The 25,336-nt window shown below is 47.1% G+C and overlaps 1 protein-coding gene across 1 annotated transcript; it reads right to left on the bottom strand.

The window, feature by feature from the left end:
- Positions 1-4,134: 4,134 nt before the first annotated feature.
- Positions 4,135-22,904, bottom strand: FAM89A (family with sequence similarity 89 member A). The gene is made up of 2 exons (XM_032242339.1): positions 22,585-22,904; positions 4,135-5,303 (listed from the first exon to the last, which is right to left on the bottom strand). Exons 1-2 carry the CDS (start codon positions 22,873-22,875, stop codon positions 5,040-5,042), a joined length of 555 nt encoding a protein of 184 aa, XP_032098230.1. The 5' UTR covers positions 22,876-22,904; the 3' UTR covers positions 4,135-5,039.
- Positions 22,905-25,336: the final 2,432 nt, after the last annotated feature.

Below are 25,336 nucleotides of genomic sequence, written 5' to 3'. Positions count from 1 at the left end.
CCATCTAGATTCCCGAAGCATGTACGCACAGGGACTCACCAAACAAATGGGCAGGATTGCTGGCTTGCCCTGCAACCTCAGATCCCTGAGGCCTTTCGACCTTTGTGCTAGACTTAGGAATTTTGAATGAGCTTTCTTGGCACTTTAATACAAACGATGTTTTAGATACATTTAACACAATGTTCTGGCACCAAACAGTGTTTTAGATACCATCTTGCCACTTTAACACAATGTTCTAGATACCACTGCGCCTGGCCTTAAAAAAAAAAATTTAGGCCAGGTGCAGTGGCTCATGCCTGTAATTCCAGCACTTTGGGAGACCAAGAAGGGTGGATCACTTCAGGTCAGGAGTTCGAGACCAATCTGGCCAAGATGGTGAAACCCCATCTCTACTAAACATACAAAAAAAAAAAAAAAAAAACTTAGCCAGACATGGTGGTGTATGCCTGTAATCCCAGCTACTGGGGAAGCTGAGGCAGGAGCATCTCTTGAACCCAGGAGGCGGAGGTTGTGTGAACCGAGATCACACTGCTACATCCAGCCGGGATGACGGAGCAAGACTCTGTCTCCAAAAAAAAAAAAAAAAAAAAAAGTTTGTTTGTTTTGTGTTTTGAGACAGGGTCTCACTCTGTCACCGTTTGTAGTGTAGAAGCACAATGTTGGCTTACTGCCACCTCCACCTCCCGGACTTGAGACATCCTCCCACCTCAGTCTCCTGAGTAGCTGGGACTACAGGCATGCACCACCAGGCCTGGCTAAATCTTCTACATTTTGTAGAGAAGGGGTTTTGCCATGTTGCCCAGGCTTAGATACCATCTTAAACGGTCTCCTCTTTCACCCTTTCTCCCTGAGCCCTACTCCCAACATTTCATCATCCTAAGGGCAGGAAAAGAAAGAAAATGAAAGGTAAGGTGCCCTTTTTCTTTAACTAGAACAGAACTGATCAAAGGTGTTGAGTTCTAATTTCCCTTCTCTTAAGCTGTGGCCTGGGAAGAGAACTGTGAAGAGCTCTCCGGCTATATGGTGACTGTTCCTTTTACCATGCCTGTTTCTAACGCAAGAGCTCCTCCCGTCAAAATCTACTTTCCTAATATAATGGTTTCTGGGGCTCCATTCCTCACTGAGCTTATTAGAGCTTCTCTATCTTGGAGATAGAATGGGAAACAAGAAGATGGGGCCATGGAGCTTCTGCCTGAGATCGAGGACGCATGATTTTCCAGTCAGCACTTACCACTGTCCTCTCCTCTCCTCGGGCAGCTGCCCCCAGGCTATCACTTCTTCCACTGTTGCTTCATGCTTTTATTTTGCCAATATTGCTTTGTTAGCTTTGCTCAACGTTCTGCAGATGCCGAGCTTGTTTGTGTTAGCTCTCCAGGGGATCAGTCAGGAGAATTAAGCTGGGTTTTAGGAACTTGACCTAAGTTTACCAGTGGCCAGAGAAGTCTGGAGGGCTGAGGTACAGCAGAAAAGTAATGCATTCCTATCATAATTGGCTAGAACAGAGGCATCGGCCAGGCTGTTTGCTGAAGCTATTTCCAAGGCCCACACCAGGTGGCGGGAAGACCCACACCCATGAAATCAACACCCAGCAGGGGTCAGCTGTTCATCAGGTACAACTTCCAGATATTATCTTCCAGAGGTTATCAGAACCTCTACTACCTCTGCACTGAAAGTGTACTCATTCATGAAGACAAGAAGACTGTACACGCTTGGAGTTTTAGAATCATTAAGTTTTCTTTGGGCAGAAAAATGACATGAAATGGCCAAAACTCATCTACAGTGAAGTGACTTAAGATGCTGTGGAGCCTCCTCATCATCCACACACTTGGCATATATTCCTAACGACAGGCTATGAAAGAAATTAGGCCTGTCCACAGAGAAGCCAGACCAAGATTTGATTTTTTTTAAATTAGGCAATAAATCATTAAATAGTAAAGCACTGTCACATAAGATTAAAGGGTTACACAATCTCTCTAGATTTCATGTCATACTGCAGCACTGGCCTGTGCCTTAAATGCAGCTGGAGCACAAAGTGCATCTGAGAAGGAACACCAGCTCTGCCTCCATTTAGCCATGACCTTCAGCAAATCATTTAACCTGTGTTTTCATTATAGAAATGAAAACGTTTTATGAAATATAACACTAGACATAAAAGTCTGGGGGGAGTTTGATTATGCCACTCCGTCAGCCTTCCCACTCTTTTCCTCGTAATGAATTGATTCCTCCTTCAAAGCCCACGCAGATGTTATGATGGCAATGCTTAACCATATGTGTTGGCTGTTTGTGTAGCTGTCACATCTGCCCAAGGCTCTTTACATCATTCTCAGTGGCTGGACCAATGTGACCTGGAGAAGTGCTAAATAAATATTAGTTGAAAAAATGTTATCAGCCTAGATTGGGGCAATTGAAAGTGACAAGTCAAGTGGATTAGCTGAATGCGAATTCTGCTAGGGACACAGAGGAACTGTACCTTAACTGTGGATTGCAGCGCTTGAATTATTAACAATTCTGGGTTCACAGCACATACGCTGTAGAAAGCTATAGGCTCTTTTCTTTGACAACTACGTGCTTTGCCTTACAGAATAAATCATGGTTTCTTCAGCTTTCATCAGTTCATGTGGGATTGCCTTACCATCTCTCTGCTGGGAGCAGAGTCCAACTTCCAGAACAGCAGATTAAGTCCCGCTCTGAGCTTCAAGCTATAATTTATACCAGGTGGAAATAAATAGTTGAATTTATCTTCTAATCCCTTGTGACACCTCTTATAAAGAACTATTACAAAACATTTTATAGTTTTATCCATATCAAATTCCTTGCCAAGCTGTATTTACATTATGTTTGGAGTAAGAGTTTGGGGTTATGTTTGCGGTGGAGTATCAAGTGTGGTGATTATTGTATGCTTGCAGCTTCACCACAGGAGCAAGGAATGTGCTGGCCCTTCCCAGCAGCAAGGGAGAGGCCTCTGGCCTGCCTCGACTCATTCCACTCCTAACTCTGACAGACTATCCAGCAATAATGAGATGTAAGCCCCAAAACTCAAAGGCACAATGAATCACTGCAGTTCCAGAACAGCCCAGAGGCAGCAACCCAGGGAAGGGAGCCATTCTGAGCCGTGAGTTCCCCCAAGCCTGAACTGGTCCTTCGAGCTTCACTCTCTGGAGACTGTGGACACATGCTGAGAGGACCGGGGTCTCCTGACTATGGCCTCCGCGTGCTAGGCACTGGGCTGACAGAAAGTGGCCGCCTGAGCTTTGTGCAAAGGAATCATCAGAGGCATCTAGTTAAGAGACAGGGCCTGATTCAGCAGGGCTGGGGTGGTATGAGACTGCGTGCCTGATCTACGCAACACACTTTGAACATTACGCAGCTGAAGGACTCTATCTCAACATTGCACATCTGAATCACCTGGGAGGCTTCCTAGAACCATAGAGATGCCTACGCCTCACTCCTAATTAAATCCAGTTGGAGGTGGGGGGTGCTGGTGCCCAGGCATCAGTATTTTTCTAAACCTTCCCCAGGTGAGTCTTAAAGTGGTCAGGTTCAAGAACAGCTGATCTAAATTTTCAACTCCACTATAAGCTGGGAACGGCCTCAAAGAACATCTTCCTGGAAGTGGCCCAGACTTAACTCTGTTGGTCTTAACTGCTTTCAGTTTTCTTGTCTCCACTGACCAGTTATATCATGTGCTGAAGGTAATTAATGGCCACCTCTCATTTTAACTCCTTTCAACAAAGGAAATTAGCAGGACTATTCTTCTCTGTATGTCACCCCAGTTCCTGACCCAGGGCAGTGTACTTGACAGGTTAACACTTGGCGATGCCTGATGTTGAGGTGTCTTCCTCTCCCCAGCCTGAAATAGGTTCTAGTGAGCAATTATCACACCAAAAGAAAGAAGATTAAGGAGTCTGCAGCATTCAAAGACAGAAGAGCACTGAGAACCAGCTGTAAATGGTGATCTACTCTTGCTAAAACGATTCCTTAAGCTCAACAGAGGAGTAAACTTTCTTTCAAATGCACTTAGTGTCAGGAAAACAAACTGTAATTTTCTTTCATTATTTGACTGGACTCAATGCATTCAAGTCATGAAAGGTGATGATTCCAAATTCAGAACAAAATAACACATGACAACAGAAAGACAGTTTTGCATTTTATCCTCATTTTTAACCTACAAAGTGTAATGTTCTCATAAAGTATTTTAATAAATATATTAAGGCTTAAGGTAATTACTGGTTTGCGTGGAGGGTGGTTAGCTTTCTAGCACACTGGTTTACATTCAGAATCTTAAAAACGGAAACATTTGGCATCTTACAGTGAGCGATACAGAACACTCGCTTGCCCCAGTTATTTTTTTTCACTCTTCAACATGTCTTCGTATTATCTTCCTTCCTTCTGTATCTGATAGACAAAGAATGACACAAATTTTTGGTTGAGAAAAGCCAGTTGATTGAGATGACTAGAAATGTTAACTTTTTCCGTAAAAAAGCTTTCACCAAATCACTGGGCAGTTAGTAACGCAGCTTACAAATAAATAAAGCTGAACCAGGAGGCTTAAATGCTCATTAAACAGCAAGAAAAGCTGCAGACCATAAAGAGGAAGGGAAGCAATGAAATGGTGGTTTTAATACATCCCAAACTGGAAGCAGGAACCCTAACACAAAGGCGGTTTGAATGCTCTGCCATCTGTAAGAAAGTGGCTGGCTACAAGCCACCTCACACAAAACACCCACTCAGGCCTTCCACCGAGATCTGCTTGTTACATTCTCATTATGAATCCCCAGCAGGTACATCTCAACATAAATGTGTAGAGGATGCTGCTGAGGACCTCTAGGTCACCTAAGCAGGAACTGCAGCCATCAAACTGGATTACCACCATGTGTCCGCAGAGAACTCCCTGCCTACGAATGAAACTAGTAGCGCTCATCCCCTGTGCCCGAGGACCATCCGCAATGGAGGTGCTTTCTTGGAAGAGAAGCAGCAAATGCTGACAGCGTGTCCGATAGGAAGGGCTTCTCAACAGTCACATCCCCTCCCAAGACGCTCTAGATGGACTCCAGAATCCAGTCACTGCTGGAGAGGGAGGAGGCAGGCAGTGACAAGTCCCGAGGAGGGCCTTGGTCCCTCCTGTCACGCAGGGAGTTCTGCTCCTGGAAATATTCTTCCTCTTCATCGAAGAAGCCATTCTCCAGGGCATAAGAGCAGTCTGGGCTGGAAGCTGCCTGGCACGCCCCCTTGTACTCCTGAATCGACTCGTAAAGGCTGTACAGTTGGCAGAGCAAGGACATGTCCAGCTGGCGGAGACCAACCTTGAGGGAAGGGGTGGGGAGGTAAAAAACAAGAAGTCAGCACTTGAGTTTCATTTCAGTGGAACACTCAGCCAGCAATCTGTGCCTGCCAGCACATTCCTTCCACACGGTGAATGATTCAGTGCATCACTTGCATGCTTTGGACTTCCAGCTCTAAGAATGCCTTAATTGTGTAATGCCCATGCCTCAGACGTTACTCAATGAGTCCTGGGAGGATCGCACCTGTGGGGCAGCCAGCCCAGCCTGCAGAATTTACCCTGGTGCTCCTGAGTACACCTGATGAAGTAACAGCATTGCACATCCTGGTAGCCCTAGCTGCTTTCGCTTTGGATGCCAAGAAACGAGTGTGTCATTTCCTCTCCCAATCAGACTCAGAGAAGATCCACATCGGCCTTCCCTGCTACTATGTTAGGATCTGAGTGATGCAGTCATTTTCAACTCCCTGGGTCAACAGATTGCCTCTTGCCGGTGACAGCAGCTAGCCAATGTGGCATGTCCCTGGAGCACCCACCTCTGTGCAGATCAGTGGTCACAGGTTACACTACCTCCCTCTCCTCCAGGCAGGGTCAGTCTTACCCCAGATGGTTCTGGGCTCCTCCTCAGAGCAACTGACTGAATACGAGGAAGCCCCATAAGATGCAGGGGCTCTACAGTTCCTCCTGAAAACTAGCCCCATAAAACCAGCAACAGCAGAACAAAGAACACTGATAAAAGTCACATACTTGTTTATCTCCCAGTTCCTCCTTTCCCCACCACCCATCCCAGAGAAGAGCACAGTCAGAACAGGAAATGTATCGTCTACATCAATACCAAAGAGAGAAGAGCTAAGCCATGTGGAAATGCAGCAGCGTAGACCAGCATCAGCGCCTCTTAACCTTTAAAGTGCGTGACAGCCACTTGGGGAGCTTGTTCAACAAAGCAGACTCTGATTCAGCAGGTCTGGGGCCACTGGTTGGCTGTGCTTCCACCAAGCCCCTGTGGTGATTCAGTGATTCTGTGCAATGCTGCTGTTCCGCAGACCCGGCTCTGAATCACAACAGGAAGAAACCCAAGAAGTCACTAGGGGACTTGCCAACCGCCTCTTGGCTCCTGAGCAAGGTATTTATCACCTCTGGGTCTTGCTTGATGGCAAAATGGAACAACCATTTCTCTTATGGAGCTATTAGGGAATTTCAATATCAATCCATTTCAATAAATAGGATTCCAGTGCCTCCTGGGCTAAAGCACTAAAGATGTGTGAGTATGTGCATGCAGAAAAGCACACAGAAAGTGTCAGAAGATTTACAGATTTTATAATTACCGAAATGACTCATTTACCTAGCAATGAGATTTTCCACATAAGACAGTATGGCTTTCACAAAAGGAGGCTGAGGCCCAGTAAAAAGTGTTCATCTTGTAAACAAACTGGGTGTTAAATTCCACGCTTATACTTCATACACTCCAACTGCTCTAAATTGCCAAATGAACACTGGCTGCCTCTCTACTACGGCCTGAATAGACCATAAAAATCAGAAGTATGTGTTATTACATAGCATACATATATCCCCCCCCGCCCCACACACACACACATTCAGAGATGGAGTTTTGTTTTGTCACCCAGGCTGGAGTGTGGTGGTATGATCATAGCTCACTACCACCTCTAACTCCTGGGCTCAAGGGATCCTCCTGCCTCAACCTCCCAAGTTGCTGGGACTACAGGTGCATACCACCATGCCTGACTAATTTTTTAAAGAAATTCTTTGTAGAGATGGGGTCTCGCCATCTTGCCCAGGCTGGTCTCAAACTCCTGAGTTCAAGTGATTTTTTTGCCTTGGCCTCCCAAAGTGCTGATATTACAGGCGTAAGCCACTGTGCCCAGCCTACATAGCATATTTTGCTAAGACACATGAGAAGACTTCCAGACAGAGAGGTGGTTCTGTTGCTACCACAACTACTCATGACACTAGAATTTCTAAAAGATGACTTTCCTAGGAAGAGACCTGAGCCGCAAGTCAGGAGCGTGGTCTACGGGCCCAGCTTTGCCATTCTCTGTGGCTTGGTTGAGGTCCCGACCCTCCGCCAGCCTATAAAATGAGAGATTTGGGCTGGCTCATCTATGGCTAGAGCAAACACTTTGTGACCCCATGTAAACTCTTGCTTCTCTGTCCTAAATGAACTGCACGCGAAAGAGAGACAGTTTCCAGGGCTGTACTGAGAGGGCAAACTTCATTCAATGGCATCTCAAAAGTAATAGGTAAGCAATGGGTAACTCAAGAGATGCCCAGGCTACCACGACCAAGGGCAGACACCACCACTTGCTCTTTTTCTTGATTAGAGTTCAAGATAATGTATGTTTATCAAGAGGGAGAGAGACAGCATACCTGGCATTTATGTTTTAAAAATTATTCATAGTTTGGGAATTTTCTATTAAAAAAAAAAGAGAGACAGAGAAAGAAAGAAAGAAGGGAGGAAGGGAGGGAGGGAGGGAGAAGTCAGTCAGTTTAGGATTTTTCTATTTTTTTTTTTTTTTTTTTTTATGATAAAGTTTTTTTATTTTTACCCGGCTGGGGTGCAAAGGGGCGATCTCGGCTCACCGCAACCCCCGCCTCCTGGGTTCAGGCAATTCTCCTGCCTCAGCCTCCTGAGTAGCTGGGATTACAGGCACGCGCCACCATGCCCAGCTAATTTTTTGTATTTTTAGTAGAGACGGGGTTTCACCATGTTGACCAGGATGGTCTCGATCTTTTGACCTCGTGATCCACCCGCCTCGGCCTCCCAAAGTGCTGGGATTACAGGCGTGAGCCACCGCGCCCGGCAGTTTAGGATTTTTCTATTGAAAAAATAAATAAATAAAAAGTACCCAGAAGATGCTGATGCCCAATTCCAGCAAAGAACCAGTGATCTTGACACAAATATCTTTCTGATTTTCCTGGGCTACTTATATTTATTCTCTTGCAAGCTTGGAATTTCAGGCCAACCAAGCAGAAGAGCACAGAATTAAAAGTGCAGGCTCCGGAACCTGCCTGCCTCCCTGCCTGGGTTCAGATCTTGGCTCTGCCACTCACCACTGAGAAACACGGATAAATGCTCAGCTCCTAAAAAAAAGTCAACAGCCTCTGTTGTCATTGTTGCTATTATTTCTGTGGCTTCTTTTCCACTCTGCTAGCAGGCAGACTCACCTCAGGAAGGAGCAGCAGGTGCAGCCAGGCTGGAGACAGGGGCACCCCTGTCTCACCGCATCCATTCCTCCCGCTCCTCTCCCGATCCAGCACTGAGGTGGTACATGAGAAGGAGCCAGCTGGTCACCTTCGCTCAGAAGACAGCCAGCATAGTCAGGCAGGGAACAGCGTGCCAGTGACACTGCCTCGTGAGGAAGGAAGGGGAGCCTCTCAAACAGGAAAGAACTTGGGATATCTTACCTCAAACCCCAAAAAGAGGACCTTCCACACCAGTGCACTCCTCTCAAACCAATGCGATTATTTTATACAAAGCCAAAGCCTCCCAGCCTGTAGGCCCCACAGAGCCCTTGATGCGGGGTGTGACAGCTCAGCATCGAAACAGATCTAATTTCACTCTTTCCTAACTACCCTTTAAATATCTGAAGGTCATTTTATTTTCTACCACCCCTAAGCCCTAAAACAAAAACCAAACCTGTCTTCATCTCTCTCAGGCCCTTCCACTATTTTCATTTTGACCTCCGGTCCACTAACCACCCACGGCCTTTCCTCTACACTTGCTCCTGTTTTCCAGGATTCCTCTGCAGAATTGCATCTGGATACCATCAACATGCCCCAGGAGTCTGACTCGGCCAGCTCTGACGTGCCTATCTTTTCTAGGATTTAATAAAAGGAATATTAACTTTAATCAAGAAAGTCACGCCCTCTTGGAGTCACGTCGGTATGTGCTCAAAAATCACGGAAAAGGTTCATCTGGAATCCTAGATCTACTTCCCTGCTGAGTCCCTCTGACACCAGTAGGGTGAGTAAACACAAGACTCAATTTCTCACCCCAGGAATGAACGATGGAAAACACCTAAGTAGCAGCGGGCACCCTGCTATCGGAGCAGGTCTGATTTTCTCCTTCCTGGGATGGTCTGAGGTTGGCCCAGGTAAACGCAGGAGCCTGAACCCTTCTAGGTTTCAAAGGCTCTGACTCCCCATGACCCCATTCCAGCCAGACACGTGGCTCCAGGCATTTCTCCTGACAGCGCCATTTCCAAGGTATTCCTGGGCCCACCGGGGTGATACGCCCAACAGGTAGTCAAAAGCAAAGAGGATCTCTCCCTGGACACTTTTGCACTGTAGCACCTAGATGACTCACAAAGCTGCCTTGTCATCGGGCAGAACGCTGGCCTAGAAAGAAATTCTGACCCGCCCAGGAACACAGTGCAGCCCCGCACACACCTATTACACAACCCGACACATGGCAAGAGTTCAGACGGATTTAACAAGGATTAGATGCACACATATACATATGGACATGCACGCACACGCCTACACACGTCCCAGCCTCTCATTGCCGTCTTCAGGCACCAGACTAAACTTCCTGATTTAGCAGAAATCCTCTAAATCGGCTCAGAGGACAAGAGGTAAGTCGCTGCACAGTAACCCAGACTTCCTAGCCTGGCCCCTCTTCCTCAGCTGTGGCTGTTTAAACAGTAACACTTAGATTTTCTAGAGGGAGGTAGAAGATCGTTAGGCAGCATTCCACCATCATGTGTGACTGTTCTTCAGGCTGATGCCCTTAACTCCCCACCTGCACAGCCAGACTGTCCCCCACCACACCCCCATCCCCACTGCATCTATTAATGGGCTCCTTGACCACCCCACCCTGGGCCTGATTCCCTGTACTCTTCAGACTGTGACTGGTTCAGCCGATGTTCATCTTCTCCCCTCACCATCTCTGCCTGTCTTGGGGCATTTACTACTCTCTGTATTATCAGTGTGCATTCGAGTCTTCTCCCTCCTGACAGGATAAGCTCCTTGAAGGCAAACACCATTTTCCTTTTGGATCTCTCAGTACCCAGCCCAGAGACTTGAAGAGCAAAAAGGCAGATATTTGGTAAATCAGTGAAAATGCCTGGCTGCAGAGATCTCAGACACCCTCCCAGAGAACACATAGCTGCAGAAGCGGCCTGGCAGTGGGGTGGTGCTGGCACCCACAGACCCCTGGCTGCATTTCTCAGGCAGTCACAGAGGCGCAGGCTGAATGGTAAGCCCCAAGTGCCCTGCACACCACACAGTGCCCCGTGGGAAGCACCACACCACTGAGTCCCCGCGTGCTTCCCACCATCACATCGGGGGCCAAAGACACCCTTGAACCAAGTTTCCTGCAGGAGTGCTCTTCAGAGAGCAGATGTGGCGATCAGTCTCTCTACACTGAAGGTATGTGGGTCTTGGATGCAGGAAGGGGACAGAGGGACCATCCAAAAGGACTTGACTGCAGGACACAGTTAAGTCACCATGAACAAGAACTTCTCACCCTTCCAGAAAATAAGAGTGTTGGGGGAGCCACTGAGCAAGCCACTCTGTGCAGAGGAAGCCTGCATCTCAACGATGTGCTCCACGTGCCCTCGGAGGACGGCTGCTCTCCACATTCACAGCTGGATTCAGAAAACACGGCTCTCTTTGGAAAGCACACTTTTTAAAAATGTAGACAGGCTCATTTTAGAAAAACATGGAATGCTCAAACTCTGCAATGTGTGGTCCCTTATTCTCAACTTTAAATTCAAGAACAATCAGCAGCTTCCATGGCTGTAAAGCGCAGGTCCTTCCGCTCTCCGCGCAGGCTTCCTGCTTCCTTCCTGCTCACTCACTCCTCCCCTCCCGTGCCCAGAGCTCCCCTCCACCCCTCCCACAACACACACAGGTGGCCCCGCAAGCCACAGCATTCCCAACAAAGGGGCCAAACAAGCCCAAACCACCCTTGAAACTGCTTCCTTTCACTTGGGATTTTCAAAACTTAATAGGCTCCACACACAAATACACTTCAGATGGGCAGTGGCTCCCAGTTGGGTGTCACTTAAAGTCTCTGACTATCTCTGGAGGCTACAGGGGGAGAGAGTTCTTCCTAACTTAAAGAAAGGACAATAGAAACACAACCACTAGGAAACAAGGCTTAAAAGATGAGAGGAATCTTTAAAAGGAAATTTGTGTTGATTTAAGCCAAAACATCATGAACCACATTAAGATATTTTTTAGAAATTAAAAAACTGCCAGGCGCAGCGGCTCATGCCTCTAATCCCAGACCTTGGGAGGCCGAGGCAGGAGTATCTGCTTGAACCCTGGAGTTCCAGGCCAGCCTAGGCAAGATGACGAGACCCCCATTTCTACAAAAATATTTTAAAAATTAGCTGGGTGTGGTGGCATGTGCCTGTGGTCCCACCTACTTGGGAGGCTGAGGTGGGAGGATCACTTGAGCCCAGGAGGTTGAGGCTACAGAGCTGTGATCACAACACTGCACTCCAATCTAGGCAACAGAGCAAGATCCTGTCTCAAAAAAAAAAAAAAAAAAGAAAGACAAAGGCCCTTGCCTAAGGCCAGCTAATGAGTGGCAGAGAGGGGAGGTGACACCAGGGCTGCAGGACTCTGAAATGGGTACTTTCACCATCAGCCTGCACTGCCTATGCAGGGAAGATGGAGAGAGAGGTCCCAGTCTCAGCAATGGTAGAGCATCCTGTTTGGATCACAGGCAATTTTTATTTCCAAGTTTTCTATTATGAAAATGTATTAACAATGAGAAAATTTTCACCGTTATCTTTTAAAAACACAAGGAATGAATAAGTATATACAGATGGCTTACGAATTTATTTTAAAGACTTGGTAAATGTTCCAAATCTAATCACAGTGTCTAGTTTATATCTGTGGGTCTGGACTGTAACTGATGAAAAAAGAGGCCTAATCGATCATAACCTGATTTCTGATAAAGGATGTGTTGACTGAAGGATGCTGCCCTGTATACTGTTTAGAAAAAGCCAAAGAGAGACTTCATCAGTGTTGATGCAGTTGGAGACGGGTTATGAGCTCAGCTACCACGTTTGGCAGAAACACACTTGGAGGACTAGGCTCCCTGGTGGGTTCTGTCTCTGTGCTCACTCAACAGCTTCTGATGACGTGGTCTCCTACGCAGCATTCTCCTCCCAGGGGCAGAAACACACTTGTGTCATTTGGTCAGCTTCATCTCCTGTTGATATTTTAGACCTGCCAAGCTAAGGACTAGACTCTGAAGAGCCATCAGGATTCGGGGACAGAAGATAAACCAGGCTGCATGACTGTGCCCCCAGATTAAGCCCCATTAAATCCAAAGCTCACCCCACCTCTACACTTTTCAGGAAACTCCGGTTTGAGTTGGATTTTCTGCTGACTTACAAGTGAGGGGATCCACATTGACACAGAGCCTGTTCTGGAATTTAACAATTCTCAGAAAGACATTCTTGTTTATCTCTAACCTAAACTAACATTCATACAAAAACTGCCATACAGAAAAAAAAAAAAAAAAATGACATAAGCCCATTTCCTCTTGTTCTGTCCTGGGTACAGATGAAGAAAAGCAATTGATCATTTTCTTTAAGAAATGTCTTTGGCCGGGCGCAGTGACTCACGCCTGTAATCCCAGCACTTTGGGAGGCTGAGGCAGGCGGATCACAAGGTCAAGAGATCAAGACCACGCTGGCCAACATGGTGAAAGCCTGTCTCTACTAAAAATACAAAAATTAAAAAAAAAAAATACAAAAATTAGCCGGGCGTGGTGGTGCACACCTGTAGTCCCAGCTACTCGGGAGGCTGAGGCGGAAGAGTGGCTTGAATCCGGGAGGTGGAGATTGAAGTGAGCCGAGATTGTCTCAAAAATTACTGAAGGTCCCAAAGAGCTTTGGTTTATGTGGATTATACCTATCAATATTTACATTACTAGAAATGAAAACTGAGAAAAATTAAAATATATATTAATCCATTAAAAATAATAAACCCAGCCAGGCATGGTAGCTTACACCTGTAATTCCAGCACTTTGGGAGGCCAAGACAGGTGAAGCATTTGAGCCCAGGAGTTCAAGACCAGCCTTGGCAACATGGCCAAACTCCAGCTCCACAAAAAATATAAAAATCAGCTGGGTGTGGTGGTGTTTGCCTGTGGTCCCAGCTACTCAGGAGGCTGAGGTGAGAGAATCACCTGGGCCTGGGAGGCACAGGCTGCAGCGAGCTGAGATCTTGCCACTGCACGCCAGCTTGGGCAACAGAGTAAGACTCTGTCTCAATAATGATAATAACAATAAACCCATTACATGTTAACATATGTAACATTTTTATAAATCTTTTTAGATGTCTGGCTTATCTGGTTCTGCATTTCGTCCTTTGTGGCGTTCTGTTTTTGTTGAAGTAAACAAAGAAAATCTGGCTTCACACAGCTATGTAACAGGGAAAGGAAGGAGTATTTCAAAAGCCTTTTCAGACAATTGTGGCTATTCTTTGCTACCACCCTTTAGTTGATTACTGTTTAGTGTGGAATTTGGAACTATACCAATGAAATGTTCACACTCTATTACATTAAAACCCATCAGTCTCGCATTTTGAATGGACCTTTTAATATCAAGCACTAGTCATATGAAAAGGGTGGAAAATTGATTCAGTAAATTATGCAGGATCTTTTAAATGTTGGTATATTTTCTTAGATAATAACCAAAAAGTCATATTTGTCAATATCACCATCACGTAATTATGGACCCTCTGAAAGGATATCGGGGCCCCAGGGATCCCCGGGCCACACTTTGAAAACTGTTGTTCTTCAGATATCCACTTGTATTAGTTTAGCATACATTCCTCGGCACTGTGCATACTCATATTGCTTTTTCTCTACTGGTACCGCATACACAAAGTTAAGTAAGTATTGTTTTGTAACTTTACACTCTAAACATCTTTCTATATACAAATATAGTTACTATTTTTTTTTCAACAATTGTACAGTATGCTATCACTATTAGAAAAAATCCTGGCCGGGCACGGTGGCTCCCGGCTGTAATCCCAGCACCTTAGGAGGCTGAGGTGGGTAGATCACGAGGTCAGGAGATCAAGACCATCCTGGCTAACACGGTGAAACCCCGTCTCTACTAAAAATACAAACAATCAAACAAACAAAAACAGCCAGGCGTGGTGGCACATGCCTGTAGTCCCAGCTACTGGAAAGGCTGAGGCAGGAGAATCGCTTGAACCCAGTAGGCAGAGGTTGCAGTGAGCCAAGATCACACCACTGCACTCCAGCCTGGGCAACACAGCGAGACTCCATTTCAAAAAAAAAAAAAACCAAACAAACAAATCCTGCAATACACATCCATGTGCAAGTGCTGTTATCCACTTGTGTGGATGCTTCTGTAAGATACACTTGTGAATAATGAAATCGTGGGGGACGGGGGGAAAAGGGAAGAATGCCCAAGGCGCATATCCAATCCTTCCCAACACCGGGCCTCAAATCCAAAGCAATGGAAAATGTAATGGGAAGAAAGAGATTTACTAATAAAGTGATTCCATTTGGATTACTTTTCATCATGAAATAATTTTATGTCTGTATTGGTACAAAAAAGAGTCACTAATTGGCTTTAGCTGTATGAAGATTTAACAGTCATACTGCAAACATTTTACATTCCGTGTATGACCTAAGTTACACATATTTTTAAATTATATTGCAATTCTGCTTTGCTATGTAGTAAAAAGCTATTTCAGAGTTTTTTAAAAATGCAATTATAGGTTCAAAAGACAGGAACATATTCAAATTTTATAGGTATTACCAAACTGAGCTCAAAAAAACCCTGCAGCACATTATACTCTCCCCAGCAATGGATAAGAAGGTATACTTCTCCAAACCCTCGCTGTGACAGGATCATGCTTCTCTGTCTTTGTTGGTCTTGGAGGTACAACATACCTTTCTGTCTTAATTTGCACATCTGTGGTTAGAGGGATGTGAAACACCTTGCCACTTCTCTTTTAACAGTGTTTAACTTGGATATTTTCTATCCAGTTTTAATTGCAATTGAGAGCCCCAAAGAGCTTTTGCGTATGTGAGTTATACCTGCCAATATTTACCTTATTATAAATTAAAGCTGAGAAACTTTATGAATCCATTTAGGTTAATCAAGCTAACCACCTAAGAATACATCAGCTTTCACATGCATGTCAGTCACCTTCTTCCTCAGCCTAAGCTCTCCTGGCTGGGACAGGCCTGGGGTTCCCCAACAATCACCCCCTGACTAGGGAGCCCTAGCCAGAGGACAAAGCCCCTCCCTTTTCCCCTGATCCCTCCTCTGGTCAAAGATGGTGCCTCCCTCCCAAATCCTTGAGACTCAGCGCACGCCTGCAAAACTAGGCCAGCTCATGGCTGTCAGGGCCAATTAAGGAAGTGAACAGACAGTGCCCACAAAAATGGGAAAGGCCGCATGTCTTAATGAATTTCTGTAGGCTTCTAAAGCAGGCTAAAGGTTTTTCTGTCTCCAGAGTTCCTGGGAGAGGGTGACCATCTGTGTTAAGTGTCTGTGGGGAATGAGCCACAGCAAGCAACAAGCAGCCTTTATGGGTCCTGTCTAATCATCACTTCCAAACATCAGGAACGTGTGGGCAAAGGCCAAGGCAGCCAGGAGGCCAGGGCTCCATGTGGAGAATGACACTGGCAAAGGGGGCAAATATCTAAGCAGCCAGCGTTGGGGCTCGCTTCCTGAGCATGGAGTCTGTGGTCTGTCTCATTTCCTCCACATGATTACAAAAAGCTTGGTTTTTCAAAGTGGGATCTAAAGTCTACATGGAGTTCACCCAGACATTCCCAGAGTAAAACTGCAAAACCTCCATCTGCAGCTTGATGGGAGTGAACTGCAAGGGGAACATGGTCTCCTTCTTGAGCCCTCCCTAAACATCTTTGCCCACCTGGCCTCAGGGGGCTACAGCCATGTAGATGAGACCAGGACCCAAAGCAGGGGCTGCACCGATGTCTGCAAGGTACAGAAATGCCGGGGCTATTGCTCACCTGAGGCTATCTGCAAATGAAGAGGTGCCCACACTACCAACAATTGGGGCACTTTTACATTTACACTGAGCAGATGCATACCTTTAAACAACAGGGAAAACAAGGAGAAGGGTTGTAAGATACTTATGAGTTAGGAAAAACATCAATTTATAGTACTTTACAGGTAGGTACAGTAATAGAGCAGTTTAAAGTGTTTAAAAAAAAAAAAAAAAAAAAAACCTTTCAATCCTTTGTATCTTCAAATCTTGGGATAAGAACTCTAACCTCACTTGGAGATAACATCAAGTGAATGAAGTCAGACCAGTGACCCGCAGGCTCCCCTTACTGTCCGCTACCACTCCCCACACACATGGGCATGCTTTCACACACACAAACTATTATATATTCTTTTTTTAGTTTCTGTTTTTATAGGGTGGATATTAGGATAGGACAGGACAAGTACAGGGTAGCAGTGGCCTGAAAATCTTTATAAATGTTGTAGACAGCCTAATTTTTGATGAACTAAGCCCAAAAATAGCAAACTTGTACCCTTCTTATTTTTCTGCTTCCCATTCTTTGCATTCAAGGAATTTACAGCAACTAGATATAGCTGGGAAGTGTCCTTGGGGACACAAGCAATATGCTTGGTGACAGGCTCCACACCTGTGCCCAAAGGTTATGACAGAGCAAACTTCTGCAGGCACCAGAAAGACTCACAGAGGCATGAAAGGTAGAGAATACTGCCATGGCCAGAAGGACCCTTTATGGCATTTAATTCTCATTTTCCCAATAAAAGATCTGTAGCCCAAAAAGAGTGCAGTGGGTTGTCAGTACCATATATCACATAGTTTATTAACACCAAATTCGAGCTTTTGATGCCGGATTCACGTACTTCTCAAGTCTTAAAGGGCTTGCTAGAAATGCAGATTCCTTCTCCCAGCTTCTGATTCCACAACTATAGAATGGGGCCCTGAAATCTGCATGACGGCAAGCAGCCCAGGAGATTCTGGAGCTGGCGGTCCATCCTTTGGGGATCACTGTGCTAGACTATGCTAGTAGAAAGACCAGTGAAAAGAGCCAGTATTAAAGGCCGCTGGACATCCCCAGTCTCCTCTGACCAACACCAATCAAGAACGCTGCATTGGGAGTGAAGCCTCTCATTCCAAATGGCACTTCATAGCCTGACTCAGTATTGGACCTTTCCCACAGCCTCTTTTAAAGACTAAAACCTCCTCTGTAAGACACTGCTTTCACATAAAGGATAAGGGCTGTACTCCACTGGGGTGTCAGCTATTGAAGCCAATGAACTGGAATCCAGTTCACTGGACAAGCTCATTAGGCATTTAGTGGGAAAGCTAATTGTTACTGGTTTCAGAAATTCAACTTTTTTTCCCCTTAGGTTCAATTCTTTACACAGCATTGAAATTTGGGAATTCAAAAGTTCTGTGTGGATGACTTCCCACTCTGCACAGGTGGGAAAAAAAATGAGGCAAAGAGATTCCAAATCAAAGCTGCTAGATCTTGCTGCTGATCACAGGAGAAGCCGAACGCAAGAATCCCCAAGGATGCTGCCCCTCGAAAGATCTCCTGCCCCCAGGGCTGACAGTCTTTGTGTCTCCACACTCTAGTGTGACTTGTAGTTACCTATAAGGTAAATGGTCTAACCTGACACAGGTGCTGGGAAGGGAGGTCTATGTAGAAATCTATGCAAGGACTGGTGTGTGCCAGAGGTCCCTGCTGACACCCGGTCAAGGACATCCTTTAACCACATGCAAATAGTTTAAAGGCCAACCAAGATCTAATTAGCAAAGCTAGCCATCAGCTTAGCAGATAAAAAACCTTTCAAATTGTGCGATCGTTGAGGGTAAAGTATTTTTAAATAGAAGGAGTTCTGCAGTAGACATCTAGTACTTTAGCCCCCTGCTCCATTTCTGCAAACTGTCCTTTCTTTAGAGAATATCGTGTCTGACTCCTTCCACATGCTTACACCACCTTATTAAAGTAAAATCCTGTCCTTGTCACCATTGGCTGGCCCAGGCTGGCCAGGCCACCCAAGCTAGGCCAACTGGCGTCCTTCCATGGTATTTGCAAGCTGCAACGAAGCAGCATGGCCAAAATGGAGTGTGATCACTGTTAGCAGCCAGGTCCCAAGATGGAGGAAAAAAACAAACAGTGGAGGAGGGGAGGTGAAGACCTCAGTGGACTTCCTGGGTCTCCCATAAGCCCTAGTTCTGGTCCATCTCTGTATACATCCAGCCTATAAGATTCTCCTTTTGCAAAAGCTAGTTCAGACTGTTTCTATTACTAACATAGAGTCTTTGGTCATGAAAAATGAAAACTATTCTTTTTCTGTAAAGATCCCCATATCTACCAGCTGTGATAAGCCCCTTAACATCTAGATATTTCCCATTCACCCTTAAACCGTCCATAGTACCTTCTATCTGACATACACCAGTAATCATCTCCTAAACATGATCTAAAAATACTCTCTGATATAAAAATAATAATCATCAACTTTTTTTAAAGGGCTTTTTTGGTCTTTTTTTTTTTTTTTTTTTTTTTTAAAAAAAAGGACCAAAAAGGAGAGGGGACGAGGACTTCCTGCAGAATTTCACAGGAGTTACTAGAACGGGAGACGTTGAAACTTGGAGCTGAAACCACAACCCTCCAAGCAGTGGAGCGCATTAGCAGTCTTGGGACACAGCCCTCTCAGCACGGGCCTCCAGCTCTCCCAGGCTCCACCCCCCGCGTCCTAATGGTCTCTCCTCCCATTGAGACTGCATTCTCCCTCAGCTCCAACCATCTCTTCCACCCGCTATCTCCAGACCCAAATCTCTCTTCCAGCCTCCGCTCCATATTCTGAAATGTTTAACATGCTCTTCAGCTGATGTGATGACAAATTACCTTCCTCCCTAAAGCAGCCACTCCTAACTCCCCACGTGCTACCATGAACCCCACTTTACCAGTGATTATTAAGCTTCAAAATCTTACATATTGCCATCCAGGGGTATACTACACAGTCACTGAAGACATTATAATATATCTTGACTGGGAAAATGTTTGCAATGTGTGGCCCTAAGAGCAAACCAAAATATACGTGGTCATGTGTGTGTGTGAGTGCATACATGTGCACAGACACCAGACTGCAATGGTTAAATAAGGCTTTGGAGCCAAACAGATCTGGTAGGGTCTGTGACCTTAGGGCAGCCAACTCTCAGCATCCCATTCTTTAATACAAAATAGACTCTGAGTACCTATCTCATAGAGAAATTGTACACATTAAATAAGCTACTATACGGAAAGCTCTTACATTGTACCCACACGGAGGATATCCCAAAATGACTTCAGTGACTGTGTAGGATACCACCATCTGTCAGTAAGTAAGATTTTGAAGCTTAATAATCAACCACTTACAGTAAAGTGGGGCTCATTTCTACGTGCTAGCACTGTAATTTTTAATTTTTTTTTTTTTTTTTTTTTGCTTGGCTACATTTTCCATAAAAAACCTTATGTTGGCCAGGTGTAGCGACTCATGCCTGTAATACCAGCACTTGAGAGGCTGAGGTGGGTGGATCGCCTGAACGTCAGGAGTTCAAGACCAGCCTGGCCAACATGGTAAAACCCTGTGTCTACTAAAAATATAAAAAACTAGCCGGGCATGGTGACTAGGGCACATGCCTGTAATACCAACCTCCTGCCGAGGCTGAGGCAGGGGAATCGCTTGAACCCGGGAGGAGGTTGCAGTGAGCCAAGATCACACCATTTGGCCAGCTTCAGCAACAAGAGGGAAATTTCTCCTCAAAAAACAAAAAAAAGGCTTAAGTTGTCTTTGATCCCTTTTTCATCATCTTCCCTGACTCAGTAATTCCTGCAGTGTTTGCTTCAGAAAAAAGTGTCTTCCACAGGAGTTTTGTTTCACACTGACAAGTCCTTACCCTGCTGGGGCCTCCTTCACCTCTCCCATGAACACATCTTATCTTCCGGATGGGCCTCCAAAGTCCGGCTCTCCCTCTTACACTCTGCTGTAGAATTCATTTCTTCAAAGTCCAACTGGGACTGCACCATTCTCTGGCTGAAAGCCCATCCTTCCTATTCAGGCTTGTGGAAATCCACTCAGTTCACCTGCCCAGCCTCTTCTTGCTCACGTTTCAAACTGGAGTGCTCCCAGTTCCAGCTCTGCAGCTACCTTCCTGGTGCCTTTTTCCCTTGCTAAAATTCTGTTGCCTTCTGAAGTCTTCCACACCACCCTGCTCCCTGTCCCTGCTGGAAGTTGTCCCTCTTTCTATGCTTGCTTTAAAAAAAAAATTTTTTTAAGGCATTCATCACATTCTGCCATGACCTAGTTATGTCCCCTGCCCACAGATTTGACCTGAGGACTTCAAATTAAACAGATCAACACAAACCATTTTGCAGACATCTCAAGAATGAACTCCCAGTTCTTATTTTGCAAGGCATCCCCAGAGGGGGTCTTAGCTTGAGTTGTCCACTCAGACCCCATTGCCCCAAGTCAGTAAATCAATTAAAAAGCCAAAAGACTCTCTGAACAACTTTAAAGGCCTTGTGACATTTCTCACTTGTCAAGGCCTGTAGCCATACCTTATCTTTATCTCAGCTAAATACCAGGCAGACCAAAGATGGCTGTTTATTTTTCTTGTGCTTCAAATAGGCTTACAGAGAGCTCTGGTCCAAGGCATAATTACAAGGATGTGGTTTTACTTCAGTCACACCAGGAGGGACCTGGAAAAATACTTTTGGGAATGGCACGTTGACTCCAAGCCACCATAGCAAGACTCAGAGCATATTTATAAACCACAGCTTCACAACAGGAGTGGCCCTGAAGTTTTTCTGTCTCTTGCTCAAGTACAGAACTTAAATAATCAAACATGGTCTTCCTACTTCACCCCGTGTTTCTGCTATGTCCAGGTTCGGACTGTAACACACTATGTGTAGATTAATCATATTAAAATGCAGTTCACCAGTTGTGCGATGCTTGTGTCAGTGAATGTTTTTTAATAAATTAAAAAACTTTGGCTTGGAATGTAAGTGGTTCTGTAAGAAGCTTAGAAAATCCTTTCAATGAGAATTGGAAATCACTTCACTGCCAGCTACAGAGTATGAAGACAATATCTCATTGACTAAAAGTGTTAAGGCTGGTTTCTGAATTCAATTAAGTCTTAGTTTTCAGAACAGATATGCTCCTAAAAAAAGTATGCAGACACTGAATTTTTCTGAACAATATCTTAAATGCACTAGATGCATATTTAAAAGATTCCTATAACTTTTTTTGGCAAATTTAGTCTTGGGAAAAGGCAGCTTTCCTAATGTTAGATTTCCTTAATAATTTACCTATAGGGAAAGGACACAACGTGGACAAGGTGAATGGAAAAGGAGGCTTTTAAAACGAGAGGCTTGGGAGGAGGTGATGGAAGCCAGCAAGATGGTAGAAAAGGGGAAGTTTTGGTTTTCCTCTGGCCTGGCCTACGCCTGGCCGAGAAAGCTGGGGAAAGACTCCCTGTTGCCTAAATCCCTGCCCTTGTCCTATTTTTAGCGTCACCCTAAATCATATGTGTCCTGGCCCACAAACACCTCATGTACTTCCCAAGGAAGTACAGGAGCCCATGGTTTGGAGCTCAGGCACAAGGCGAAGAACTCACGAGGACCGCCCAGACTGGGAGGACAGCCACCCCCCACCTTTCTCAAGTGGGTTTGGGCAATCGGCTTCGCGGGGCTGAGGGGCAGGGCCGCCTCCCTCGCCCGCGGTGAGCATCCGCTTTCACAGCCATCTGCGCGCCGGGGCCATCACGCAGTAATCGGATCATGGACGCGCGGCCTGGGGCGCCGGGGAGGGGGTCGGGCTGTCCCAATCTGCTGCCTACACTCGCGACGGAAAAAAGGTGTCGTCTTCGGGGTAGGAAAACGAAATCGCGCACATCTGTTAACCCGCTGGGCGCAGTGAAAGCCTTTCCCGCCCGGGGAGGTCTGTTTCACTAGGGAAGGGGCGACCAGGCCGCCCCGCCCCCAGGCCAGGGGCGAACCCCTCACAGCGCCTCCGGACGCCCAGGTTTCCGAGTCAGCGGGGCGGGACTGAAGGCGCCGGGCGTATGAAAGCCGCCCTCTGCGCGTGGCTCTCCCGCGTGGGGTCCAATCGTGGGTACGAAGCGCGCGAGAACAAGGAGGCTCGTTGGGAAGACCGCGCCTGGGGCCGAGGAGCCCGAAAGGGCGGGTGAGCGCGGGGACTTCCGGACAGAGCGCGGTGCCCGCGAACTTTCCCGGGACAGCGAGCCCGGCCGGGAACAGCCCCCGCTCGCGGAGCCCCACTCACCATCTCCTTGCGGAGCAGCGCCAGCGCGGCGTCCAGGTTGGGAGGCTTGGCGGGCAGCCCTGCCGCCCGGGCCCCGCCGCCGCCCGCGCCCCCGCGGCTCAGCTCGTCCTGGATGCGCGACTTCTGCGCGTACAGCCGCTCCAGGTGCCGCCAGCCCCCAGACGCGCCGCCGCCCGACGCCGAGTGCAGCAGCCCGCTCAGGCTCTTGGGCAGCGGGGGCAGCCCGTCTACCCGCAGACCCCTGGCCGCGGCGTCGCCCGCGGCCCCCGGCGCCGCGCGGCCCCCACTCATCGCGCCGCTGCCGGGCCACGAGCCAGCCCCACTGCTCCGGCCCAAGGTATCCCCCGCCCCGCCCCGCCCCGCCCCGTTCCCGGCGGGGCCCCGCCCACTTCCCCTCCTGCGCCACGCCCTCTCCCAGGCCCCCCCCGCTCCTCGAGACCCCGCAAGGGCCCGGGATCCGGGTGGCGTCCGCGTGCAGCGGCCGGACTCGCCTCCACCTGGGTTCCCCCTCCCTCTGTGCCCCTCCAGCGCCCTAATTCATCTCCAACTCCGTGTGCCTCCCCGTAACCCCCCGACTCACCACCAGCCCCGTCACCAACTCTTCTGTGCCATTCCCCAGCTTCCCGGCCCACCCCTAGCTCTGAACTCACCCACTCCCTCTGTGCCACCCCTCAATGCTCCTGCTCGCCCCCAGCTCCACCCCCACTCCTTCTGGGTCACCCCCCAGCTCCCCGGCTCACCCCAGCCCCGCCCCCACCCCCTCTGTGCCACTCCCAGCTTCCCGGGTCACCCCTAGCCCCGCTCCCACCCTTTCTGTGCCACCCCTCAACGACCCCTCACCTCCAGCCCGGCTCCAGACTCCCCCTCACCTGCCAGCGCTCCTCGCCTCACCGAGCCCTGTACCCTGGGAGCAGCCCAGACTCGATCCCACGAGGCGCGGCTGGTGCAAGGGGTGGGGGTACCGAGGCTCAGGCTTGTGGGGGGAGAAGGCCTAGTTCTGGTCCCAGGACCCCCAGCCCTCCCTGAGGGCGGAATCCAGCCCCACTCCTGATGCGGGGTGGGCTAGGGGCCCCAGACCTGGGCACGTGGCTCCCAGGCGCACTGGCCTTAGCACGGCCATGTCCAGCAGTACCTGCAGCAGTCAGCAAGAACGCCAGGCCCACTTTTGAAACTTCAAAACACGAGTAAACATGCTTTTCAGTCTGGCCATGAACACAAGAGTAAGTGGAAATGTCAGGAAACCAGAGTAAGGGATTTAATCTCGGAACCTATCCATCAACTCACGCAAAAATAAACACAACGCACACCTCAGAGGAAAAGAGAAGAGAGAGACAGGCTCTGCCCCTCCCAGGAAAAGTAAAAATGACAGGCAGTTATAAACAGATTAGAGATAGAAAAGATCAAGAAGCAACTGCTATAGCCCAGCTGCAGATTAAAAACTAATGCAGTGTAGGCACTGGATAACTTTAATGCCTATTCATTATTAGCTTTAATTATAAAGGGATTTAATTTACTAAATACATCCAAGTGGATCAGAATTATAAAGTGTTCTGAGCACTTCAGACACCTAACATAAAAGAGTCCTGCACTTTAGGTTGTCTTAGACCTTTTAATCTACTACCTCCTAAAGCCCACCCCAGAAGCAGTGTCTTTGAGATTGCATAATATTCTCCCTCTACAGTTGCAACTGGGTGATACCAATATGAAGAAGCTTTAGTGCAGGTGGTGTCATTGACAGCACCCAGGCTTCCCACCCCACCCACTGCCCAGAATTTTCCGCCTCTTCACTGTGCCTCACCTTCCACTAATTACCTAGTCACATTTCTGGATGTCAGGTATTTATTTATTCATTCACTTATGTCAGGTGGGTGTCTTCAGGAGAGTGGCCAGTCTGCCTGTGTGTAAGGGAGTACGGGAGAGGAAGGGATGGGAAGGATTTTGACCTTCGGTTCACACCTTAGCATGAATTTCTTTCTTTCTTTCTTTTTTCCTCACTCTTTTGCCCAGGCTGGAGAGCAGTGGTGTGATCTTGGCTCACTGCAACCTCTGCCTCCTGGGTTCAACCAATTCTCCTGTCTCTACCTCCTGAGTAGCTGGAATTACAGGTATGCACCACCACATCTGGCTAATTTTTGTATTTTTAGTAGAGATGAGGTTTCACAATGTTGGCCAGGCTGGTCTCAAACTCCTCACCTCAGGTGATCTACCCGACTCAGCCTCCCAAAGTGCTGGGATTACAGGTGTGAGCCTCCACCCCCGGCCTGCATGAATTTCTTTAATTTTATTGGTCATGTTGTGGTCTCACCTGCAGTACCTAGCAGAAATTACTCAAGTTAGGTGATAGGAAGTTCGGCTATGTGATGGTGCAATAAGAAAAGAAATCACTTTGAAGCATCGGGGCACTGAAATCATTTTAAAGAACATACTTCAGAGAATTATGAATCACAGAAGGAAAAGAGGGTTAGGGTCAGCTAGAGAGCAGCATGAGGTTGGTGGTGTCAGGACTCGAGAAAAGAGGCACAACTTAGACAATGCCAACCTTACCATTTTAAAGGAAGGCTCTGTGTTCTGGCCTATACTCAGTGAGGTGAGCGTATTGAAGTTGGTATCAGCAAATAACACCCCAGGGTGAGAAGAAGTTTCTACAGAATTTCTGTGGTGCTGGTGAAGACGTTATTTGTACAAACCTGAAACTATTATGCAACAAATATTTTGACATCCTTGAGGTGTGTTAGTGTCTGCTTATTCAAAT

The sequence above is a fragment of the Sapajus apella genome, unplaced genomic scaffold (assembly GCF_009761245.1).
Source record: "Sapajus apella isolate SASKATOON/1434 unplaced genomic scaffold, GSC_monkey_1.0 scaffold49, whole genome shotgun sequence".
Lineage (NCBI taxonomy): Eukaryota > Metazoa > Chordata > Mammalia > Primates > Cebidae > Sapajus > Sapajus apella.
The sequence above is the reverse complement of the archived record's forward strand: the minus strand, read 5'-3'. Positions and strand labels throughout refer to the sequence as shown.

Coding starts and splice junctions, on each gene's coding strand:
- FAM89A (XM_032242339.1), bottom strand. CDS start 22,875: ATGAGTGGGGGCCGCGCGGCGCCGGGGGCCGCGGGCGACGCCGCGGCC. Junction 5,304..22,584: donor CGCTGCTCCGCAAGGAGATG/GTGAGTGGGGCT, acceptor CCTTCCCTCAAG/GTTGGTCTCCGCCAGCTGGA.